Here is a 24,724-nt window from a genome sequence, read left to right as displayed (position 1 = left end):
GGTGTGTGAGCCAGAACTCATCAATGGTTGCCTGACCCAAAAGAGATATTAAGGTTGAAGTAATGTAGAAATCATATATAGCTCATATACAAGTATTGAAAAGGCATAACTCCTTATTATTAAAATATTCTGGATTAGAGCTAGTTATAGAAAGTTTTTTTCACATGGTTATAAATTAAATTAAAGTTGTCAAGAAATTATATTCTTATGTTTGCGCCTGAAGTATTTTCAGGACTAGGGCAACTCGTGGTAAAGGTGGAATAAGTTCTGATCACTTGCCTTAGTATCTCCCATAATGCAAAACACATCTCCTTGCGGACATGTATGATGCTATGCATTAAGAGAAGGGCCACCTCAGACCAGTTTCAACCTTTATTGAGGTGCTCTTTAAGTAAACACCTCTCTAAAAATTAGGCAATCCCCCCCCTCCCAGACCACGCCCTATGAGTGACCGAACGATCGTCCAACTCATCATTGTTCCACTCAGTGACAGGCTCACACCATCACTGAGAAGAACTTCTCAGCTTTGCTCTACTCAGTGTTGGGATCACCCCACCACCACCAGACAGAGCCATAACCTCGGCAGTGGCTCCACTCAGAGACAGGCAAAAGCATACCCAAAGCAGAGCCCCCTCATATCTCAAGGAAAGGAACCACTTCTACACAAAAGCACATCAGTGGGAGCCAGACTCAGAGGTGGTGATGCTAAGGTGGAAGTAATGCAGAAGTCATATCACCATATACCAGTTGCCACAAGGTGTCAATACCTTATTATTAAAATTCTCTGGATTAGAGATAGTTGATGGAAGTTTTTTCAATTGTCTATGCTACCCATTATATATTTTATTTAATCCTTTATCCAAGTGAAAGCAAACAAATTTTGCACCTGAAGTATTTATCAGGATTGGAGCAACTTGTGGTAAAGGTGGAATAAGTTCTGATCACTAAGGTGGAAGTAATGCAGAAGTCATATCACCATATACCAATTGCCAAAAGGTGTCAAGACATTATTATTAAAATTCTCTGGATTAGAGATAGTCGATGGAAGTTTTTTCAATTGGCTATGCTACCCATTATATATTTGGTTTAATCCTTTATCCAAGTGTAAGCAAACAAAGTTTGCACCTGAAGTATTTTCAGGACTGGGGCAACTTGTGGTAAAGGTGGAATACGTTCTGATTACTTGCCTTAGTAAAAACTTCCATCAACTATCTCTAATCCAGAGAATTTTAATAATAAGGTGTTGACACCTTTTGGCAACTGGTATATGGTGATATGACTTCTGCATTACTTTCACCTTAGTATCACCACCTCTGGGTCTGGCTCCCACTGATGAGACCTCAATAAAGGTTGAAACTGGTCAGGGTAGTGGCCCTTTGCTTAATGCATAGCATCATACATGTCTGCAAGGAGATGCGCTTTGCATTATGGGAGATATAGCTATCCTTTAGGATATTAAACTTCAATTCAGCATCATATCTATGTATAAACTATCATCCGATCACAATCCATTTCTACTACAGCTGGGAAATAAAGAATACCTGTGTCCTCCTTCTCACTCCTACATTGCATGGGAAAGACTGTCAGCAGCACTCAATGATTATATTGGGCCTGTTCCTCACATACGCACAAAAGAAGAAGTATAAACTGCAGTTACAAATCTCACACAACAAATTAATTCTTCTACAAAGGTAGCTTCCTCCTACAAATCTGCCTGCAAGCCAGATCGTTTGCCTGAAGACATCATGAACTTGATCAGAGACAAAAACAGAGCTAGGAAAAGATTCCGTAACATGTGTGCACCACAAGATAAAATAAATCTAAACAGATTAAATGGGACAGTAAGAGATGCACTCAAAGCTCATAGAGACCAAGTATAGGATGAAAAGTTATCTTTCATTCCACTTAGTGATCACTCCATCTGGGGACTACTGAAAAATATCAAAAACAAAGACAGATCCCTTCCCCTAATATTCTCTGACCAGGGCCTTGCTCACACAGATGTAGACAAAGCAGAAGTTATAGCATACAACTTAGAGGAGCAATGCAGGCCTTCGTATGGAAACCTTGTCTTTGACCACATATATAAGATTCACAGCAAGATCAGACACTCACTCAAACTTCCTATCACCAGCACTGACCATATTGCACCAACATCACCTGCTGAGATATATGACATAAAGAACAAAAAAGCTCCTGGGCCAGACGGCATCACTAATCGGGTGATTAAACTTCTCCCCCGAAAACAGTAGTGCACCTGACCAGTATAATAAATGCAACTTTAAGATTTCGCTATTTTCTTTCCACCTGGAAACTGGCTGACGTAATTCCTATACATAAGCCAGGCAAAGACCCACACGTACCGCAAAATTATCGTCCAATCAGTCTCATCTCAAATCTGGGTAAGGTTGCAGAGAAGGTCATCCTCTCACGACTCCAAACCTCAGTAAATGACCTAAACATCCTCCCTAAAGAACAGTTTGGTTTTAGGCAACACCATAGTACTACCCAGCAAATACACAGAATTGTCGAATACATCGCCACCAACTACAACTGGCACCAGTGCACAGGAGCTGTTTTCCTAGACTTATCCAAAGCATTTGACAAAATCTGGCATTTTGGACTCCTGCACAAACTTATCTCAGCTGGTACCTCACTAAAAATGGTTCATTTAATCCATTCATATCTTCAGAATAGATCAATGCAAGTAAAAATCAACGGTTCTACATCCTCCCAGCGCCACATCTTTTCTGGAGTGCCGCAGGGATCTCTACTGGCTCCATTGCTGTTCTCTATATACATGTCAGACATTCCGCACAATTCGATGACTTCCATTTTGGCCCTGTATGCGGACGATACGGCAGTACTAACCAGATCTCTCAGACCCCATTTCATTACCAGAAAGTTTCAAGAAAACCTTCTAAAGCTGGAGGGTTGGTTCTCCAAGTGGAGATTGGAAGTCAACCCCCAGAAAAGCTCAGCCGTTCTTTTCTCAAAAAGGCCAATGTCTCCTGCAGGAGATGTGTTACTATTCAATACTAAAATTCCCTGGCAGACAGAAACAAATTACCTGGGTGTAATTCTCGACAAAAAGCTATCTTTCAACCAACACATCAAATCTGCGTGCACAAAGGCATCTAACCATAGCTCAGATCTGTCCGCTAATTAATAGAAATAGCAAGCTCAGCAACAGAATCAAATTGCAACTATACCAGATGACAATTCATCCTATAATCACCTATGCCTCTCCGGCCTGGAGCCACACCTCTAATGCTAACATTATCAAAATATAGCGAGTGCAGAACAAGTGCTTGAGAATGATTCTGAATGCCCCGTAGTATGTTAGAAATAATCAACTCCACAGAGACACAAATATTCCCTATATTTTCTCTTTTCTACAATCCTTAGCAACCAAGTTTTTCCTAAAGACGTCCACACATCCCAACGATTTGGTTCAGCAAACTGCAGCATACGATCCAACGGACATATTCAAATATAGAAGACCAAAAGCTATATTAGCCTCCTTTAGTGATGCATAATCTCCATGCCCATTCAGGGCGAGCAATCTGCTCATAAATTTTACCTTCACTGTAACTACAACAGATAGCGGGGAATATGAAAAGCATCTTGCTTCACCCCTAAAGACATAAATGTCAATTGTCAATATTTATCTCTTTTGGGTCAGGCACCCACAGATGAGTTCTGGCTCACATACTGATGGCAACTTTCTTCCTGGGGAGTATAACTGTTCAGGTGGCTGTTTGCCAGAAAAGGCATATGACAAATGGTGTGCTAGAGGATTGTACTTGAATTGCATCTATTTAATTTGTATATTAATGATATTGGGAATGATCTGAAGACGAATATCGAAGTTATTTATTGATGATGCTAAACTAAAGAGGGCAATACTTAAATTTAATGCATAACTATGTTTTAATTATTATTATTATGATGATGATTTAGGACACCATGGAGTCAAAAGACTCATTGTGGGAGATCCTTCCTAGAAAACACAAAGTCTATCATACCACTCCTTGACCCTTCCGTCTCTCACCACTCTATCAGGCAATGCATTCCACGGTTCAACCACCCTCCATGCAAAGAAACGACTCCTCATTCTCTTGCTCACAGCTTCCTTTCGTAACTTCCAGGGATGGTCCCCCTTGTCCTTGCTTCCCCCCCCCCTTTCACCGAGTGAAAGAACTCCCCCAGTGTCAGCCTGTAACTACCTCTCAACAGTCTCAATCATATCGCCTCTCATTCTTCTATTCACCAAACTCTGCAGTCCACATTTCCTCAGCCTGTCCTCATAACTAACATTGTACAGTCCTGAAACCATCTTTGTAATCTATCTCTGTACCCTCTCCACAGTTAATTTATCCCCTTCAAATCCTGGCGACCATATTTGAGAACAGTAGTTCAAGTGTGGTCTGATCCTTCTCAGTACTGCGGCAATCCTCTGGGTTACCTTCACCACCTTCGCAATATTTTCCTTAAATTTCAGGTTTCTATCAATCATCACCCCCAGATCACATTGTCTCCCCTACTTCCTCCAGTACAACTCATCCAACAGAGTATGCTGCCTCCCATCGGTTTATCACAAACTTCAAGACTTTACATTTTGCTGCATTAAACTGACATCTCCTATTCATTTGCCCATCTGTCCAGTTTATTCTAATCCTCTTGCCTCTGGCAACTCCTATAGGTAAAGATGACCTTTCCAGTGCTTCTGCCTAGTATCTCCACTTCAGGGCCTGGCTTCCACTGACAAGACCTCAATAAATCGAAACCGGTATGGGTAGTGGCCCTTTCCTTAATGCATAACATTATACATATCCACAAGGAGATGTGTTTTGTATTATGAAAGATACTGAGATAGGAGTGATGGTAGCTTGGCCACTTTTGCTACGAGTTGCCTGGTGTTGTACTACCTTATCCCAGTCCTGAAGATATTTTCACACTTGAATAAAGGATTAAACTAAATTTATTATAGTCTAACCAAGTGAAAAATAAACTTTCAACAACTTTCTTCCTCCTTGATATTTCCCCCACCATACACAACTCTATGATATCTATCAGATAGCTAATCCAAAATCCAGTTTGCTTACCTGACATTTAAACCCATATTCTGCAACTTAAATATCAGCTTATCATGTTGTACCCTGTCAAATGCTTTTGCAAAATAAAATAAAAAAATAGCAGAATATGCTTTTCCCTCAGCAACTGCTCTTGTCACGTTATTATAAAAGACAATCATATTACTAAGGTAAAAGCTCCCCTTAATAATTCATGTTGACTCTCACAGATAACATTATCCTCATCTTCCCAATGCTGTATATAGTCCTGATCTCCATGATCTTAATAACTACTGATGAAACACAAACTGGTCTATAATTTGACATTTCCAGTCTGCTACTGCCCTGATGCAATGGCACTATCTTACCTTCTTTCCATTTCTTGGGTACTTTTCCCATAGTAAGACTTTCAGTGAAAAGCCAGGTCAACGAAGCTGTCAGTTCTTGAGCACATTCTTTCCAAAACTGTGGCGAAATTCCATCCAATCTCACAGCTTTATTGACATCCAGAGTACTCAGTATTTGAAACACACACTCTCTTCTTGCACCTCTAAACCTCGAACCTGCCCTATCCTTCTAGTATTAAAACCTACTTCTCCAGGATGAAATACTCCAATAAAGTGTTCGTTGAACAACTCCACTGTTCAATGTCCCTCTGCATTAGTCACTCTATTCCCACTTTTATCCCACAATGTGATTCATCCACAATCATTTCTCCTCCTACTGGCCACATAGCTAAAAATTTCCTAAGATTTTCTTTGGATCTTAGTGCCAATCTCTTCTCATATTCCAGTTTTGCTTTCCTCACCCAACTAGTCACTCTCCTGACCTGAGTCTTATATTCTTCATGCATCTGCTCTCAACACCTTTCCTTATGTCTCTTCCATAACCTCTTTTTCACCTGCAGTTCCTGTTTGATATTGTTTGTCATCCACTTTACACCAAATTGTCCTCTTCTTCACTCATGGAATACACCTTACTATTGCTGATAACAAATATTCCTTCACAATTTACCAAGCACTAATGATATCTCGCCCTACCAATTCCTTCCTCCATGGAACTACCCCAAGTTGATATCTAAGACTATTATAATCAACCACCTTATAGTTCCACATATATTCCATTCTCTATGATACTCATGCATGTCTATTCATCTTCCAAGTCAAAAGCACATGGTCACACTCTCCAACTGGGAGAAGATATACCATCTCAATTATAATCAGGTCTTCTGATGCTATGACCAAATCCAAAACTCTTGAACCTCTTGTTCCCTCTATTACATGTTGCCTAAGACATTTGTCCCTCAAGAATTCTAGAAATTCCATTCCCTTATTCAGGAGCACTCCGAGGGTATTTGCCACCCGGGTGCAAACTTTTATTGGCCGCCCCTTAAAAAAATAATTAAAAGAAATTGCATGTAGCATTTACTACAATAAATAAAATATCAACGTTGCTTCCCAGGTGCGGTGCATCCTTTGCACCCTCAGGTTGGCACAGCCCTGCCCTTATTACTACATGCATTTTCCTCTTCCCAATTTATAGTGCTGTAGTTAAAATCTCCCATAACAATCATTCTTGCACTTGACAAGCTCAACTGCCTAAACATCTTCTGCTCCTCACTCTGTGTGTGCTCCTTTGTTTGTAGCAACACCACATTAAATATCCTGTCTTACCCACCTCTATCTCACATTATATGCTTTCAAAACCCTTTGTGTTATTGCCTTCAAAAGCCCCCACTCCGAGAGGACATAAGTTATAAGAGGACATCACTTATAAGCAGTACTCCACCACCATGTTTTCCTTCCTCTCCTTTCGAGAAATGCTGTACTCTGCTACTTCTATTCCTGTTATTATATCACTTTCTGTCAACCACATCATAGAGATCCTGATAATCTTCAGACAGGCTGATGCTGTCAGTGCCACCATTTCATCTCCTTTATTCCGGATACTTCTGGCATTAGTATAAAGCATAAAAATATCACTATTTCTATACCTATTGTTATCCTCTCCTGACTCCACTGGACTTAGAGTTACCTGGTGTCTTCCCCCAAGCACTCATTCCCACAAGAGGCTACCCCTGCTCCCATTCGCCCTGATAATTCTAGTTTTCCTGCATTGACTCATTGATTTATTCAGAGAACAGAAATCTGTCCAGATGCCTACATCCTTCCTTATTCAAATGCAAGCAGTCTCTTGCATACAGTTGTTTTCTGTCCTCAAATGCCCTCCAAGCATCCATGTATGTCATGCCTCTCTTCTGACACATTCTGGCTATCATGCTATTCATTATTAATGGTCTTCTACTCAGCTCGTCATTATCATACCTAGGCAACACATGCGCACTATCTTCGCTCGCTGAGTTTTCTTCTGTACAACCTCAAGCATGAATCTTAGACCTCTCACCACTCAATTTACACTGCCTCTCAAGTCATTTGTGCCCACCATCAGAATAATCTCATCCCACCTTTCATCCCGCTTAATTGCCATTGCCACACTTTCTATCATTCCTCCAGGCAAACTCCTCTGGCATTCTATCTTGCACAACACGGATCATTGAATCTCCATATATCACGCCGCTTACCACTCGGTTCCTTGATTGCTCACCTGAATCCCTCTCTCTCTCTCTCTCCTCTAACACTTTCTCTCTGTGTTTCCCTACTTACCTGTTGTCCTGGCATCTCTCTCTCTCTCTCACCCTGTTCCAGCACTTCCTTTACACTCTTCTCATTCCCTCTCTCTCTCCTACTCTATTCTCTCCTCTGCTATCGTTCCCATAACTCTCTGATTCCCTCTCTTCCACTGTTTCTATTCTCTCCTCTTCTATCATTCTCATGACTGTTTCTCTCATTTACTTTCTTCTACTGTTTTTATTCTCTCCTCTTCTATAACTTCCATAACTCTCTCTCATTCCTATTCTGATTCGCCTTGCATTCATTTCTTCCATTCACTTGATCTCATCTTTCACACTTCTCAACTAATTCCCGAGACTTTCCATCTCCTTTTTCAGTTCATCTTTCTCTCTCTGCAAGCTATCCACTGCTGCTCACCATTCATCCTCCCAATTAAGACCATCTCCGAAAATTTCACAGTTATTCTCCACTTTTATTTTTTCATTTACATTTTGCTCGTTATTCTCACCCTCTATCACACTACTCATCTCTCTAGGTCTATATTCTCCCATCTTTGATGCACGCTACTGAGGTCAGTTATGGTAATCTCTAACTCACAAAGTTCTTCTCATTTCCAACATTTTCCATATATATATACACTCCTCCATCTCTCACCTACCACATACCCAACTGCCGGAATATGTACATACCATAAACACTGCATACCACAAAATCCTGTAGTATGCTATGCAAGATGTAGTCCTTAAAACTAAACATTTTTTTTTATTAACAGTAGAATGTATTTCTTCAACATGTTTCACTGTCTATATCGCTGACAGTGTCTTTGGGAAGTTTTTTAACATAAGTAAAAAACATCACCACCACCACCACCAAAAAAAAAAAAAAAACCTTTCCCAACAGCTAGTATTTCTATACATTGAAAAAGACTGGAATTAATTTAATCACGTGTATCATTATTCATATTACATGCGCTCTCTACATTGTTGTGTAAACTCTGCATGTGATTGCTGGCATAGGAGAGGTCTTGAATGTTACACACATTAATTAATTATTTCCAAATGTTGTGAAGGATCAGTCCTTAGTCTCAATGTATAGAAATAATGGCTGTTAGGAAACACTGGCATTGTTGGGAAATAATGGCTTTTGAGCGAAATACTTTGGAAGACTCCTTGAACAAGCTGTTGAAGTAATTCTCTTTTAAGTAAAGCATGGAGGATGCTTGTCAAATTATCATGTCATGTTCTTTAAGCATATCCACTTTTATCTTCCCTTTTGTTTTCAGTATCACTTATGTGTTCTTTTTTATGGATTTCAAAACTTCTTCCAGTTTGACCTATGTATATCTTTCCACAACAACATTATTATTAACATTTGACTTCCATGGAGTTGTATGCTTGTCAATTTATCATGTCATGTTCTTTAAGCATATCCACTTTTTTCTTCCCTTTTGTTTTCAGTATCACTTATGTGTTTTTTTTAATGGATTTCAAAACTTCTTCTAGTTTGACCTATGTATATCTTTCCACAACAACAGTATTATTATTAACATTTAACCTCCATGGAGTCAGAGACTCATCATGGGAGGTACACAGTATTGCATAATGCTTATCCAACTGTGCTTTAAACTGATTCAATGTGTGTACATTCACAACACACTCAGGCAATGCATTCCAGTTGCCAACCACTCTCCATGCTCAGACCTCATCCCCACTCCTCTGCTCACACCCTCTTTTTACAGTTTCCAGCAATGGCCTCTTGTTCTACCCCCTCTCCCATTTTATGAAAAATCTCTTCCATGTCAATGTGATAACAACCCGTGACTAGCTTATATATCTCAATCATACCCCCCCCCTCTTCCTCCTATGGACCCTTTCCAACATATACTCATCATACTGAAAACCTAATCTGTGCACAATAATCCATATGAGGCCTGATCAAGGCCTTATACAATGCCATCATAACCTCTTTATTTCTGCATGTCAGGGTCCTTGCATCACTGCCTGCATATTTATATCTAGCATCTTGTTTATCTAAGTTTATCTAATCAAATCATCCTTTACACACCTGCAATCTCTTTCATGTGATTTCAGAAGAGAAATCACTGATTATGTGTGAAAAGAAAAGAAAAAAAAGTGATTCATTGAGTTGCATTTATCTGCTTGCTCTCAGCATTTGTGGTGTAACTACAAAGGGCTGTATCCTCAGAAATGTAAGATTTCCAGATCCATGTTTATTTGGACCTTTTTTTATTAATTTTGTGTGTGTGTAGATATGTGTTTAAAGTTTATGATTGCCCTGTATATATGTGGGTGTGTATAAACATTGGGAAAAAAAGCTTATTATGATTTTAATTTGATTCTAAGTTCCTTCTCCTAATCTTATAGATGGATTTTGCATGATTCTTGAGTTTCCTGTATAGCGGATATCCTGTATATTAGTACATCTCATTCTTCTTCTTCAAGAGTTATAAATAATCAGTCAGATCCTGTTATGCATTCTAGAATTACAGATGTGCTTTTTGTTAGCAGTTTTTGCAATGTGATGTTGGATATTGCTGAAATGATAACAGTTCTTCAGGAAATAGTTCTAATTTAATTTTAGAAAAGTGACTCTAGATACATAAATACATATATACATCTGTTCTCATATTATTAATATTACATGTAAGTTATGTACAGCAATACATACATTCATTTAAATAACATATTTACACACACACATACAATAATTTGATTAAGGCAACACTGAATGCAGAATTGACTAGATAAAACAATACTGCCAATGTATATTTTCTCTATCTGGCTAATTGTCAAGCTGGCAAAGTAAAGCAACTCCTCTGTTTATCCAATGGATTTCAGGTTTATCTGAAGGTAGATCAATGCTAAGAACATAGTTGGTGGAATGACCGGTTGTACTAAGAGTACCTCGACGAGCACTGGTTTTGTAAACAGGTGATGAATATGCTGGTCCACGCACAATTTCAGCTTTTGATCCTGGTTTTATCCATAACTGAATGTAAGTTAAGTTCTAATAAGAAAATTAATATAATATAAAATAAATATAAATTTAATAAAAATAAATAAATATACTGGTTCTGCTTTTGTGATATTTGGTTTACGAAAAAGGAGCTATTCTGAAATACAAATAAAATTATTTATTTATATACATTATTGAAAACTGTTGAAAGTTTTTTCACTTGGTTATACTATAAATTAAAGATGCCAAGAAATTATATTCTTGATTTAATCTTTTATCCAATGTTAAGCACACAAAGTTTGTGAATGAAGTAACTCCACAACTGGACAACATGTATATAGAGGCTAACGACTTCGAATCACTTGCCTTAGTATCCCATAATGCAAAGCACATATCCTTACAGGCGTGTATAATGCTATGCATTATGTGAAGGGTTAGTATCCAGATCGGTTTCGATCTTTATTGAGGTCTCATTAGTGGGAGCCAAACACAGAAGTGATACCGAGGTTGAAGTAATGCAGAAATCATATGCATATACAAGTAAACAAAAGTGTCACATCTTATTACTAAAAATTCCGACTCCATGGAGGGTGCAATAATAATATTTGCTCATGATCTCAACTTCAGCAGTTGGATACTGACAACACTTTGTTTCCTAACTTATCGAAGTTCCAAGGATACTCCTAGCAGGAAGAATCTTACTTGGAGAATTGCATATAGTTGCATTCCAGTTAATATCATCAAATGGAAGCAGTTTAACATTGGAGATCCCATCTGTAACATCTGTTACTGATGGAAAACAGTAGAACATGCATTCTACAGCTCCCTCTTGTCCTGCATATTTGGAACAGATTGTGTAATGTGTTAGGCATTTCTTTACATACAACAGAACAGGTTAATTTTCAGTACCCACCACCTGTCAGCAATGGGAAGAGAATTTTGATTTTGATAAATTAATGAATTAAAATACCATATATAAAAGATTAGAAAGAAACGTGGATTAGAAAACCAGCAACATGACATCCAATTGCTCTATAATATTGTATTGTGGATGTATTTAGAAAGAAGCATTCTAAGGGATATCAAATTTTTGGCTGGGGGGGGGGGTGTAGACCACTCACATCATGCAATATTCGCTGCAGGGGGAGATAAAATTCTGTCTATTTTTGCTGTCAGAGGTTTTTTAAATGGGTCCATTCTCTTAATTTAGTGTGGTCTTCTTACGGTCAATTGCAGGGATGACTGGACAGCAATCCCAGGAAGAGAAGGCCACCTCAAGGTGGTTAACTCAGATAAGGCTAACCACCTGAATATCAGTCATCTTTGCACTGTAGTTTCAATTGGTCTTTTGGTTGTTCACCTACATGAGATTGATGAAAAAGGAAAAACTGATAGCCTTTGGCTATACAATGATATAAAAGAGCTGAGGCCTTTTCTCTATCTCTCATACTATCTATCTGTCTTTTCTTTCTCCTAATACTATCAGGCTCTCTTGCACCCTAATATATCTACTATAGGACTATGATGAGCACCCCTTTATTTTTCACCTCAATAATGGTCAAAATTTGTCTTGGTAGTGATCCTTTCCATAATGCATAGCTATAAATATAAAATATATAAAAATTTTAAGATGAGATTAGGCGAATCAGAGTAGGAGTGAGAGAGAGAGAGAGTTATGGGAATGATAGAAGAGGAGAGGACAGAAACAGTTATAGGAATGATAGAATAGAAACAGTAGAAGAGGGGAATGAGAGAGTTATGGGAATGATAGAAGAGAAGATTAGAGAAGGTAAACAGTCATAGAGAGGGAATGAGAAGAATGCGAAGAAGTGCTGGAACCAGGGATAGAGTGATGCCAGGACAGCAGGTAAGTAGTGGAACACAGAGAAAGGGTTAGAGTAGGGCGAGTGAGGAATGCAGGTGAGCAATCAAGGAACAGAGTGGTAAGAGGTATGATGTATATAGACTCGATGATCTGTGGTTGTGCAAGATAGGATGCCAGAGGAATGTTTGCCTGGAGGAATGATAAAAAGTGTGGCTATGGCAATTAAGTGGAGTGAAAGCGTGGATGAGATGATTGTGATGGTGGGCACGAATGACTTGAGAGGCAGTGTAAATTGGGTGGCAAGAGATCTGAGATTCATGCTTGACGTTGTACAAAAGAAAAAAAAAGAAAATGCAGAGAGAAAAGATAGTCTGTGTGTGTTACCCAGGTATGATAATGACGAGCTGAGCAGAAGAGCAGTAATAATGAATAGCATAATAGTCACAATGTGTCAGAAGAGAGGATTGTAATATTTGGATGCTTGGAGGACAATTAAGGACAGAAATGAGCTGTATGCAAGAAACCACTTGCATTTGAATGAGGAAGAAAGTAGGCATCTGGAGAGATTGCTGATTTTTTCCGAACTAGTCGGTGCATCAGTGTAGCGAAACTAGAATTACCAGGGTGGATGAGAGAAGGGGTGGCCTCTTGGGGGAATAGGTGCTTGCAGGAAAGGGGAAGACATCAGGTATCTCTAAGTCCAGTGGAGTCAGAAGAGGATAATGATAGGTATGGAAAGAGTGACATTTTTGTTTTTTCTAATGCCAAGAGTATCCGTAATACAGGAGATGAATTGGTGGGGCTGACAGCACCAGCCTGTCCAAAGATTATCGGGATCTCTGAGATCTGGTTGACGGAAGATGATATAATGACAGGAATAGAAGTAGCAGGGTACAGCATTTTTCGGCAGGATAGGAAGGGAAAATGTGGTGGTGGAGTATTGCTTATGATAAGTGATGATTTATGCTTCTAAGAGTGAAGGCTTTGGATGGCAGTGACACTAATGGTTTTGAAAGCATATGATGTGAGGTAGAGGTGGGCAAGACAGGATATTTAGTGGGATGTTGCTAAAAGCAAAGGAGCACAGAGGTGGGGAGCAGCAGATGTTTAGGAAGTTGAGTTTGGCAAGTGCAAGAAGAATGATTGTTATGGAAGATTTTAACTACAGCAGTGTAAGTTGGGAAGAGGAAAACGCATGTAGTAATAAGGGAATGGAATTTCTGGAATTCTTGAGTTACAAATGTCTTTGGCAACATGCACTATAGGGAACAAGAGGTTGAAGAGTTTTGGATTTGGTCATAGCATCAGAAGTGCTGATAATGTCCGCACAGTTAGCCTAGTGGCTGTGCGCTTCGCAACCATATGCCTGGGAAAGAAGTCCTAGGTTCGATTTCCATCTACGACGTGAGGAGCTTAAGGATTTTTCTCAGCCATAGCCAAGTTAGCCAGTCTTGAGAGTGGACAGCAGGGTTTCTTCCTCCAGTTTATCTGGGGTTTTTCATCCCACAAGCAGGCAAACCTGCCCCGTGAACACACGCTGCTACAGTCAAATAACACATCCCCCCCCCCCCCCCAGCGGCAGGCTTGGCGACAGGTCGGTTGGAGGTTGTAATAACAAAAACTCGCATCAAAATGTAACATGCAGACCCTGCATTGGAAGCGGGATAAATGCGTAGAGGAAGAAGAAGAAGATCAGAAGTGCTGATAATAACTGATATGACATCCACCCCCCCTTTCGGAAAAAGTGACCATGTAGTTTTGACTTGGAAGATGAACAGACATGAAGGAGTATCAAAGAAAAGGGAACTTACATGGAATTATAAGGCAGGTGATTATAATATTCTTAGCTATCAACTTGGGGCAGTTCCATGAAGGGCAGAATTGGAAGGCTGTAATATCATTAGTGTGTGGGAAATTGTGAAGGAATATTTGTTGGCAGCAACAGTAAGCTGTATTCGACAATTTGTTGTAAAGTGGATGACAAACAATATCGAACAGGAACTGCAGGAGAAAAAGAGGTTGTGGAAGAGATATAAGGAGAGGGATGGAGAGCAGATGCATGAAGAATATAAGACTTAGGCCAGGAGAGTGACTAATATGGTAAGGAAGGCAAAACTGGAATACGAGAAGAGACTAGCACTAAGATCCAAAGATAATCCTAGGGAATTTTTGAGCTATGTTGTCAGTAGGAGGAGAAATGATGTTGGAAGAATGACATTGTGAGATAAAAATGGGAACTAATGCAGAGGACATAGTGGAGTTGTTCAATAAACACTTTATCTGGGGTTTTTCATCCCACCCAGGATGGATATTTCATTGGGATATTTCATCCTGGAGAAGTAAGTTTTAATACTAGAGGGATAGGACAGGTTCAAGGTGCAAGAGGAGAGCGTGTTCCAAATACTGAGTACACTGGATGTCAGTAAAGCTGTGGGAATGGATGGTATTTCCCCATGGGTTTTGAAAGAATGTGCTAAAGACCTGACAACTCCGTTGACCTGGCTTTTCAGTGAAAGTCTGGCTACGAGAAAGGTACCCAAGGAAAGGAAGGTAAGATAGTGCTATTGAATAAGGGCAGTAGTAGACTGGATGTGTCAAATTATAGACCAGTTTGTGTTTCATCAGTAGTTGTTAAGATCTCGGAGAAATTAGTGAAGGACCATATACAGCGTTGGGCAGATGAGCGTAATGTTTTCTGTGAGAGTCAACATGGATTTTGTTAAGCGGCGCTCTTGCTTTAGTAATATGATTGTCTTTTATTATTCTTATTACATAACACTTCCAGGGAGTCCAAAGACTCATCGATTGGGGGCAATCTATTCTACAAGTTTCCGTCTCCATCAACCACAACTACCTTCATCATCTATACCAACGCCATCTACCGCCAACCACCACTAGTATTTCCACAGACAATCACAAACATCCATGCCCATGGTGGGATTTGAACCTACAGCCTTTTGGCAGGAGAGCCGATACACTAACCACTCGGCCAGCATCGGTTATCGGTTTAATGCAGCCAAATGTAAAGACTTGAAGTTTGGGATACATCGATGGGAGGCTTCATACTCGATTGGAGGAGCTGTACTGGAGGAAGTAGGGAAGACGAGATCTGGGGGGTGATGATTGGTAGAAAACTGAAATTCAGGTAACATATTGCAAAGGTGGTGAAGGTAACCCAGAGGATTGCTGCAATACTGAGAAGGACACTGACCTGCAGAGATAAAAGAGTTATCATTCCATTGTATAAGACCCTGATCAGACCACACTTGGACTATTTTTTTCAAATTTGGTCCTCAGGATTTGAAGAGGATAAATTAACTGTGGAAAGGGTACAGAGGCAGATAACAAAGATGGTTTCAGGACTGTACAATGTTAGTTATGAGGACAGGCTGAGGGTATGTGGACTGGAAAGTTTGGTGGATAGAAGAAGAAGAGGTGATATGATTGAGACTTTTAAACTGTTGAGAGTCAGTTAGGGTTTACACTAGGGAATTATTTTACTTGGTGGAGCAGCAGGGAGGAGTGATGACAAGGGGCCATCCCTGGAAGTTACAAAAGGAAGCTGTGAGCAAGAGGGTAAGGAGTGGTTTCTTTGCATGGAGGTTTGAACCATGGAATGCTTTGAGTGATGGAGTGGTGAAAGCAAGAATAATCAATAAGTTCAAGGAGTGGTATGATAGACTTCATATTTCCTAGTAAGGGCTTTCCACGATGAGTCTTTTGCCTCTATGGTGGCCTGAATAATAACAATAATCATAATAAAAACCAAAGATACAAAAACGTTAACAGATAGATTATAAGAAAGAGATATCCACGTCTTTCTTATTGGAGCTTTGGAAGATTTAGCAGGGCCAGAGTAGGAGTTGTTATTCTTGCCCCCCCCCCCATCCTTGGGTCATCCTGTAATATCCAAAGGGATGCAAAAGTGAGAATCTTGACAATAGACTGGAAATACTGTGTATGTGTAATAAAGTTTATAAATGCTTATGCTCCATCCAATGGAACAGTTAGACGAAAATTCTTCCAGGAATTGGATCCATATTTATACTGTGCCCAATACATCACAGCAGCTGGAGACTGGAATCGTACTGAAAATCCCACATTAGACAAAATAGGAGGACACCCCAGGAGTGGAAAAGTGGGATATGTACAGTAAAAAAACATGTCTCTACAATGCTTAACTAGTAGAGATATGATGGATTCACAATTCTAATCTTCAGGCTTACACCTATGTGAATCAAGGTATTGGTACCTGTCTTGATTGAATTTATATCACTTCTTCCTCTATAAATAGGATAATTCAATAAAACATCATGACATCAACATGTCATGATGTTTTATTGATGTCAGATTATAATCCAGTTCTACTTAAGTTCCACTGCATGGAACAAGTAGAGATCAGTTCTGGACAATGTAGACTACCACCAAATTTTCTGTTGTTCTTTTCAATGAAATTCCACACCCTCTGTTCAAATTGAAATAATGTTACTTGGAATTGGGATATGTGGTTAAATATCAAAGTAGCAGTAAAGCAGAATATGATGGAATGGGGAAAGCAAAAGCTTCCTCAAAAGGAAAAAAACTGAAAGACCTGTATAAAGAGAGAGAAGCTGGTTCGTAACAAACCAACACAATGGTATAGAATGAAGCAACATCATTAGAAACATTAACATAGAGATGGAAGTGGAAAGGCATAAACAAGTAGAAGAAAGAAATTATAAGATAGGAATACTGCAGCACTTAGCAGATAGCTCTTCATCTGTATTCTTCAATAGACAATTCACTAAATTCTGCAAAGAAAGGACTATCACTCGAATCTGCATTGATTATTATTATTATTACATGACACCTTCAGGGAGTCTAAAGACTCATCGAGGGAGGGCACCGACTCCACAACTCTCCGTTTCCACTACTCGATACAACTACAACAAACCGCCCTACTTTCATCATCAACACCAACGCCATCTACCGCCGACCACCACCACTGGTATTTTCACAGACAATCACAAACATCCATGTCCATGACGGGATTCGAACCTGCAGCCTTTTAGCCGGAGAGTGGATACATTCAGCCAGCCAGGCTGTCATTGATGGTGAAGACATGACCACTACTCAAGACATCTTTGACTCCTTTTAAAAACACTACCCAAATCTGTCTGAAGACAATAGTACTGTAGGAAATAATAACTCTTGGAACATTAATGGCTTTCCTGTTCATATTCAAGATTGGCTTAACTGACCATTACAGCATCTGAAGTTACCAAGCCTATAAAGAATGCCAGACAAGAAAATCCCCAGAACCTAATGGTCTAGGGATAGAACTTTACCGTGAGATCTGGGATTTTATTCTTCCTGTTCTTGTTACACTGTTTAATTCTTTTTTCTCATCAGGACACATACCAAGTGAATTTGTATCAAGCTATATCATCCTCATTCCAAAACCTAATAGAAATCACACCTTAATCAGCCAGCTAGAGATCTATTTTTCTATCTAATACTGACTACAAGATATTTTTCCACATTATCAATAATAGGCTTAAAATGGGAATGAGATACATAACTAAAAGCACACAGGTGTATGGAGTTCTAGGCCAAGCAGTAAAATTTAATCTATTTCTGTAATGTGATCTAATCTGCTTAGTTATTATGAAAAAGCAGTTAATGGCAGTGCTATCAGTAGACATTATTCAAGTATTTGATAATGTCTGGCATCCCTTTCTGTTTTACATCCTCCAGCATATTGGTGTAGTTAAAAAGCTGCTATCCATTATCAAAGGAGCCTATGCCAATTCAACTACCTGCCTCAATGGGTTCCTGTCAGACCTGGACAAAATTTGAAAAGGAGTCAAGCAGGGTTGCCCTCTTAGTCCACTGCTCTTTGCATTGGTTCTTGAACCTTTCTTACAGGAAGCTGACAATAACAGTTCCTTCAACTATGAAGGAAAATAAGATATTACCATATGCCAATGATATAGTGGGCACTTTGATAGATAATGATTTGATATATATCTTTTTTGGTATTTTTGAAAAATCCAGCAAGTGGATTAACTACTAATGCAGACAAGATAAAATTAAAAGTTCTTGCAAAATGGGATCCTGGAGGCATTCCTTTGGGTTTAATCCCTAAGAGAGAACCCTTCATTATACTTGAAATTTCCTCCTCCACTAACTCAATATTACCAGTTCAAGAACACATATACAAGAACTTTGAAGCCTTAGAAGACTGGAAAATAGGGCCACTTTCCTTTTCTTCTAAAGTCATAGTACTCAAAATCATAATCTTTCCTGCTCAGTTGTACATAATAAATATTCCAGATATCACAGAAGCTGAAGAAAAGCAATTATATAGTAAGCCTGTGCAATTTTTTTGGTCCAGTCGATACCAAGAAGTTAAAAAGGAATTTCTTCAGCTATCAAAGAATCATGGAGCATTTGAGCTTCCAGTCTTCAAATTCTGCTATTTAAGCAATACAGCTTCAAAAATCCATAAAATATTGCAGACCAATCACACACGTGCAGACCTCCTGTATTACCTGGGTTTTCGTCTTCTCCTGTCTGGAGTAAATGATTATAAAAGTCTAAGATTATAAAGTCTAAGACTACCAGAATGTCAATGTCATTCTGGCATTGACATTCTTTCCATTAAAAAATGTAAAATTTGGTATAAATAAATCTTTAATCTGTTTTGCTTCAAACTTTTGCAGTTGGATATTGACAACACCTTGCTTCGTAACTTATTGAAGTTCGAAGGATACCCTAACAGGAGGGATCTTGCTTGGAGAATTGCATATGGCTGACTTCCAGTCAATACCATCATGTGGAGGTACTTTAATATCGGAGATCCAATCCATGAAATCTGTTATCGATTGGAAACAGTAGAACATGCATTCTACAGCTGCCCTCTTGTCCTGTGTATTTGGAAAGGTTATGTAATGTATTGGGCATTCCATTACTTACAACCGAACAGGTTATTTTTTTTTGCAGTACGTACCACTTGTCAGCAATGGGAAGAGAATTTTGATTTTTATAATTAATGAATTGAAATACCATTTATGGAAGAGTAGAAAGAAACATGGATTTGAAAATCAGCAATATGATATCTAAATGTTTTATAATATTGTACTGTGAAATTTTATTATTCACTCAGATGATTTTTGTATTTAGAAAGAAGCATTCTAGGAAATATCGAATTTTTGACTAGATGGTGTAGACCACCCCACATTATGCAATATTTACCAGGAGGAGATAACATTGTCTATTTTTACTACGAGGGATTTTTTTTAAAATAGTTCCATCCTCTTAATTCTGTGTGGTCTTATAGTTAATTGCAGGGATGACTGGAGAGCAATCCCAGGCAGAGAAGGCCAACTCGAGGTGATTAACTCAGATAAGGCTAACCACCTGGTGAAAAAGGAAACTGATAGTCTTTGACTATACAATGATATAAAAGAAGTTGTGGCCTTTTCTCAATCTCTCTTACCTATCTGTCTTTTATTTCTTCTAATACTATCAGGCTCTCTTGCACCCCTGTTGGTAACTACTCTAGGCCTATGATTGGCATCCCTTTCCTTTTTTTTTACCTCAATAAAAGTCAAAACTAGTCTGGGTAATGACCTTTCCAATAATGCATAACATTATATATGTCTGTAAGGATATGCGCTATGCATTATGGAATACTAAGGCAAGTGATGTGAAGTCATTAGCCTCTATATAAAAGTTGCCCAGTTATGAAATTACTTCACACACAAACTTTATTATTATTATTATTATGTAACACCTCAAGGGTGTCCAAAGACTTATCGAGGGAGGGCACCTACTGTATACAGCTCTCCGTTTTCACCACTCTACCACCAATGCCATCTACCACCACTGACCACTACTACTAAATAGTATTTTCACAGACAATCAGAAACATCCATGGCCAGGGTGGGATTTGAACCCGCGGCCTTTTGGATGGAGAGTGGATACACTAACCACTCGGCCAACCAGGCTGGCAAAATCTACATGCATATGTATATTTTGATTCTACATGAAAAAAATCTACATGCATATGTATATTTTGATTCTACATGAAAAAAATCTACATGCATATGTATATTTTGATTCTACATGAAAAAAAATCTACATGCATATGTTATTCATCTATTTCACCGATTGACATGCCATCTTCTCTTTCACGTCAATGAACATTGTAAGTATGAACAAACTTTGTTTGCTTACACTTGGATAAAGGATTAAACCAAGAATATAATTTCTTGGCATCTTTAATTTATAATGAGAGGATTTTATTGGATTAATCCAGATGGAATTATAAAAAGAGTAGATGGCAAGAGGGGAAGAACCAGATGCCATCGCTGGAAGTTATATAAGAGTGTGGTCAAGAGGGGTGTGAGGAGTAGATTTTTTATATGGAGAATTGTCAGCAGTGAATGGAACACATTATCAGAATGTGTTAATGCAAGGAGTGCTAAGGATTTTCATATTTGTTATGATAAATATGTTGTCAGTTGAATGAACCTCCAACAATGAGTCTGCCAACTCTATGGAGGGTGGAATAATAATAATATTTGCTCATGATATCAACTCTCACCTTACCTGCATAACACTCTGACTACCTTTCTTGCCATACTGTTATCTTTTACTTTACTTATCAACCCCCTGATATCCTTTTTCATTGTTGTAAGAATGCATGATTTCCAAATCATTCATTCTTACTACGACCACCAACTCTTATGTTCGTTTACTCCTCATATCCCATGTCTCAATGTTTCTCTTCATTTTCCTCTCCAGGAAAACAAACCTTTTGCACCTCTCATTCACCACACCTCTAATAATTATTGAATCTTCATATAGTGCCATTTTCAAATCATTCATTCACACAGCCATCTTTCATTCTATTCTTCCTCACTTTTCCATGCATATCTACAATTCTCTTCATTTCACTCTGCATATGCTTCATCTCTTGCCTCATCTTCACTACCTCCATGTCTACATATCTTGAAACACTTTCTCATTGCTTTCTGTCTTGCCATTAATAGTATTCTCTTTCTTGTTATCTACATGCCAGCACAATAAGTCTCACACATCTTACTAAGAGATGCCTTCTCTTTCTTGCCATCAGCCATGTATGCATGCTTTCTTACTATTAGTTGCATTCTGTTTCTCACCAACAGTCTTGCACACTACTTATCATCAGTCTTACGCACTTTGTTTCAATAATGAATTTTTTTTATATTTCTTTTGCTCACTCACTTTCTGGTCATCAGGTTGACATGCTATCTTGCTGTCAGACTCACTTGCCTCTGTGGCTATGTGCTCATGATTTTCCATTCTCCCTTTTGCTTACTGCTGCTCAAATTCAAACAAGCATCATAGTCCATGAATAGAATGTCACACTTCCTGCATACTCACTCACTTACGTCGCTTATTAAATGTCTTCACGCAGACGTTCTCAACATAACCCCCCCCCATGTATGTGTATTATATTCATGCCACTATAATATCATTATATTCAGGCAATAACAATCAAGGAAAAGAAGGAGTAGCCATAGTGTTCAACACAAAATACGAGGCTAATCTTCTTGAATGGCAGTCAGTCTCAAGTAGAGTAATGTGGGCAAATATGAGAATGGGGAACTGGACAATGAGACTTATTTGTGCCTATGGTCCCACAGAAGGTTCTACTAAGGTAGAAGTGGAGGAATTTTTTGAGGCTTTAGAAAAAGCAACTGACACAATGAAAATGGAAAAGTCGGTCCTTGGGGGATCTAAATAGTAGAGTAGGAAATGATTGTGAGACATACAAAAATATTTTGGGAAAATTTGGAGAAAAGAGCAAAGCTAATAATAATGGCAAATATCTGTTGGATTTCTGCTCAGGACATGGACTGGTTATTACTAACACCATGTTCCAACATAAAAATGTGCACAAATTCACATGGAGAGAAGAGGCTAGGAATAAGAAAAGTCTCATTGACTATGTTATTGTTGATAGTGATGTTTTCTCCCTGGTGCAGGACACCAGAGTGTACAGAGGATTTGAAATTGGAAGTGTTTTATCCTGCTCAAGACTATTTAGTCTTGAGCAGGATAAAATTGAATTTCATATTGAAAAGAATAACATGTAAGAAAGTTTTAAAGCGAATAAAAGTTGAGCAGCTCTCAGATGTAAACTGTAGACTAAAATACAGAAATATTATTGAAAAGAAAATGAAAGAGTTTGAGAACAGGAATCAAACCTTGGAGATTCAGTGGCAAACTCTGAAGGAAACATTGATTGATTCTGCCAGAGAGGCATGTGGTGAGGTTGTGTGCAAAGATAAAAAAATCAGAACTCCCTGGTGGACACAGGAAGTTAAAGAGGCAGTGAAGGAAAAGAAGAAAGCATATCAAACGTTCCTGGCAAATAAGTCAGCTTTTACTCTTACAGAATACAGAGACAAATGTAAGAAAGCTAAACAGTGTGTAAAACTAGCTAAACAAAAGTCATGGGAGGACTTTGGCAAGAATATAGAAAATAAATATCAAGAAGGTGGCAAAATATTCTGGAGGTTGTTGAAGAAGCTTAGGAATGTAGGAAAGAGTGCTGTAAAAGGAATTAGAGATGATAAAGGTGAAATGAAAACAGGAGAAAAAGATATCCTTGAAGTATGGAGTAATTACTTTGAAAAACTGCTAAATGAAACAAGCAGTGATGACAGCACAGTAATAAAAAACACTGACCAGGCATGCAGTCAGGAATACATATCCATACTTGAAGTAGAAAAAGCCATCAAAGGCTTGAAATGTGGAAAGGCAGCAGGAGTAGATGATATTCGACCAGAAATGCTGAAGTATGGTGGTATAAGAGTCTTACAGTGGCTGCACAGCATAGTTCAGAAAGCCTGGACAGAGGGACGAATTCCCGATGATTGGAGTAGAGCTCTCATAGTACCCATATATAAAAAGGGAAATAAAACTGAATGTGAGAATTACAGAGGTATTTCCCTACTGAGTGTTCCTGGCAAGATCTATGCAAGTATACTTGAGAAACGGTTGAGAAGAATTGTGGAAGAAAAGCTTGGTGAAGAACAAGCTGGATTCAGGCCAAATAGAGGCTGTCAGGATCAGATCTTCACTTTACGACAAATAGTCGAGAAAGCATGGGAATATAACAAAGATCTGTATTTAAGTTTTGTCGATTTGGAAAAGGCATATGACAAGGTGCCAAGAGAGAAGCTATTCAATACGCTGCAGTTATATGGTGTCAATGGGGCATTATATCAAGCAATACTTAGTCTTTATTTGAGTTGTGAGTCAGCAGTTAGAATTGAAGGAAGTACAGGAAGATGGTTTAATGTTAAATCTGGTGTGAGACAAGGATGTACATTATCCCCTCTGTTATTCATTATCTATATGGATCACATTATGAAGGAATGTGGTATTAAACCTGATATCAAAATTGGAGATGTTAATGTCAGCTCTTTGCTTTATGCGGATGATGTTATACTTCTAAATAAATCCGCTACAAGTCTGCAAGATTCTCTGACTAAATTGAATAGCTGTTGTAATAGATATGGTATGAAGGTCAGCAATAAAAAGACAAAGACAATGAAAATAGGCAGAATCATTGAAAATGTCAACTGTGTTGTGAATGGAGAACCTGTGGAACAAGTAAAACATTTCAGCTACTTAGGCACAATTTTTACTGAAGATGGTAAACTAAATATAGAAATAGACAACAGAATCAGCAAAGCTGGTATCGTGGGAAGTCAATTGAATAAATTCATATGGAATAAGAAAGAAATTAGTCGGAACACTAAATTAGCTGTATACAAGACTGTGTTCAAACCAATTTTAACTTATGGATCTGAGAGCTGGGTCAGAAGTAAAACACTTGACCAAAGACTAGAGGCCGGAGATATGAGAGTCCTGAGAAAGATTAGAGGCGTGAACAGATGGCATCAATGGCAATATCATATTAAAAATGAGGATATTAGGAAAGAACTTGACATTGTCAGCATCCAGGAATGCGTTAGCAGAGCTAATCTCAGATGGTATGGTCACTTAAATAGAATGGGAGAGGAAAGCTAATCTCAGATGGTATGGTCACTTAAATAGAATGGGAGAGGAAAGATTAGCAAAACAAGTGTTCTCTGCCAGGTGGGCAGGAAAACGACCCAGAGGAAGACCAAGATATAGGTGGATTGATACGGTACAAAGTGCCTTAGATGATAGAA

At 38.6% G+C, this 24,724-nt stretch overlaps 1 protein-coding gene across 1 annotated transcript in view; it reads right to left on the bottom strand.

Moving 5' to 3' along the window:
* Positions 1–10,507: 10,507 nt before the first annotated feature.
* The window catches only part of LOC150108079 (dynein axonemal heavy chain 3-like), a 1,881,116-nt gene continuing 1,866,899 nt past the window's right edge, over positions 10,508–24,724 (bottom strand). The window contains exon 73 of the mRNA XM_090415945.1: positions 10,508–10,714. Within this exon, the coding sequence (XP_090272071.1) occupies positions 10,508–10,714 (207 nt within the window). The remainder of the gene's footprint in view (positions 10,715–24,724) is intronic.

The sequence above is a fragment of the Typopeltis vanoorti genome, chromosome 3 (genome assembly GCF_054136105.1).
Source record: "Typopeltis vanoorti isolate ZY-2024b chromosome 3, IOZ_Tvanoo_1.0, whole genome shotgun sequence".
In the NCBI taxonomy this organism is placed as follows: domain Eukaryota; kingdom Metazoa; phylum Arthropoda; class Arachnida; order Uropygi; family Thelyphonidae; genus Typopeltis; species Typopeltis vanoorti.
The sequence above is the reverse complement of the archived record's forward strand: the minus strand, read 5'-3'. Positions and strand labels throughout refer to the sequence as shown.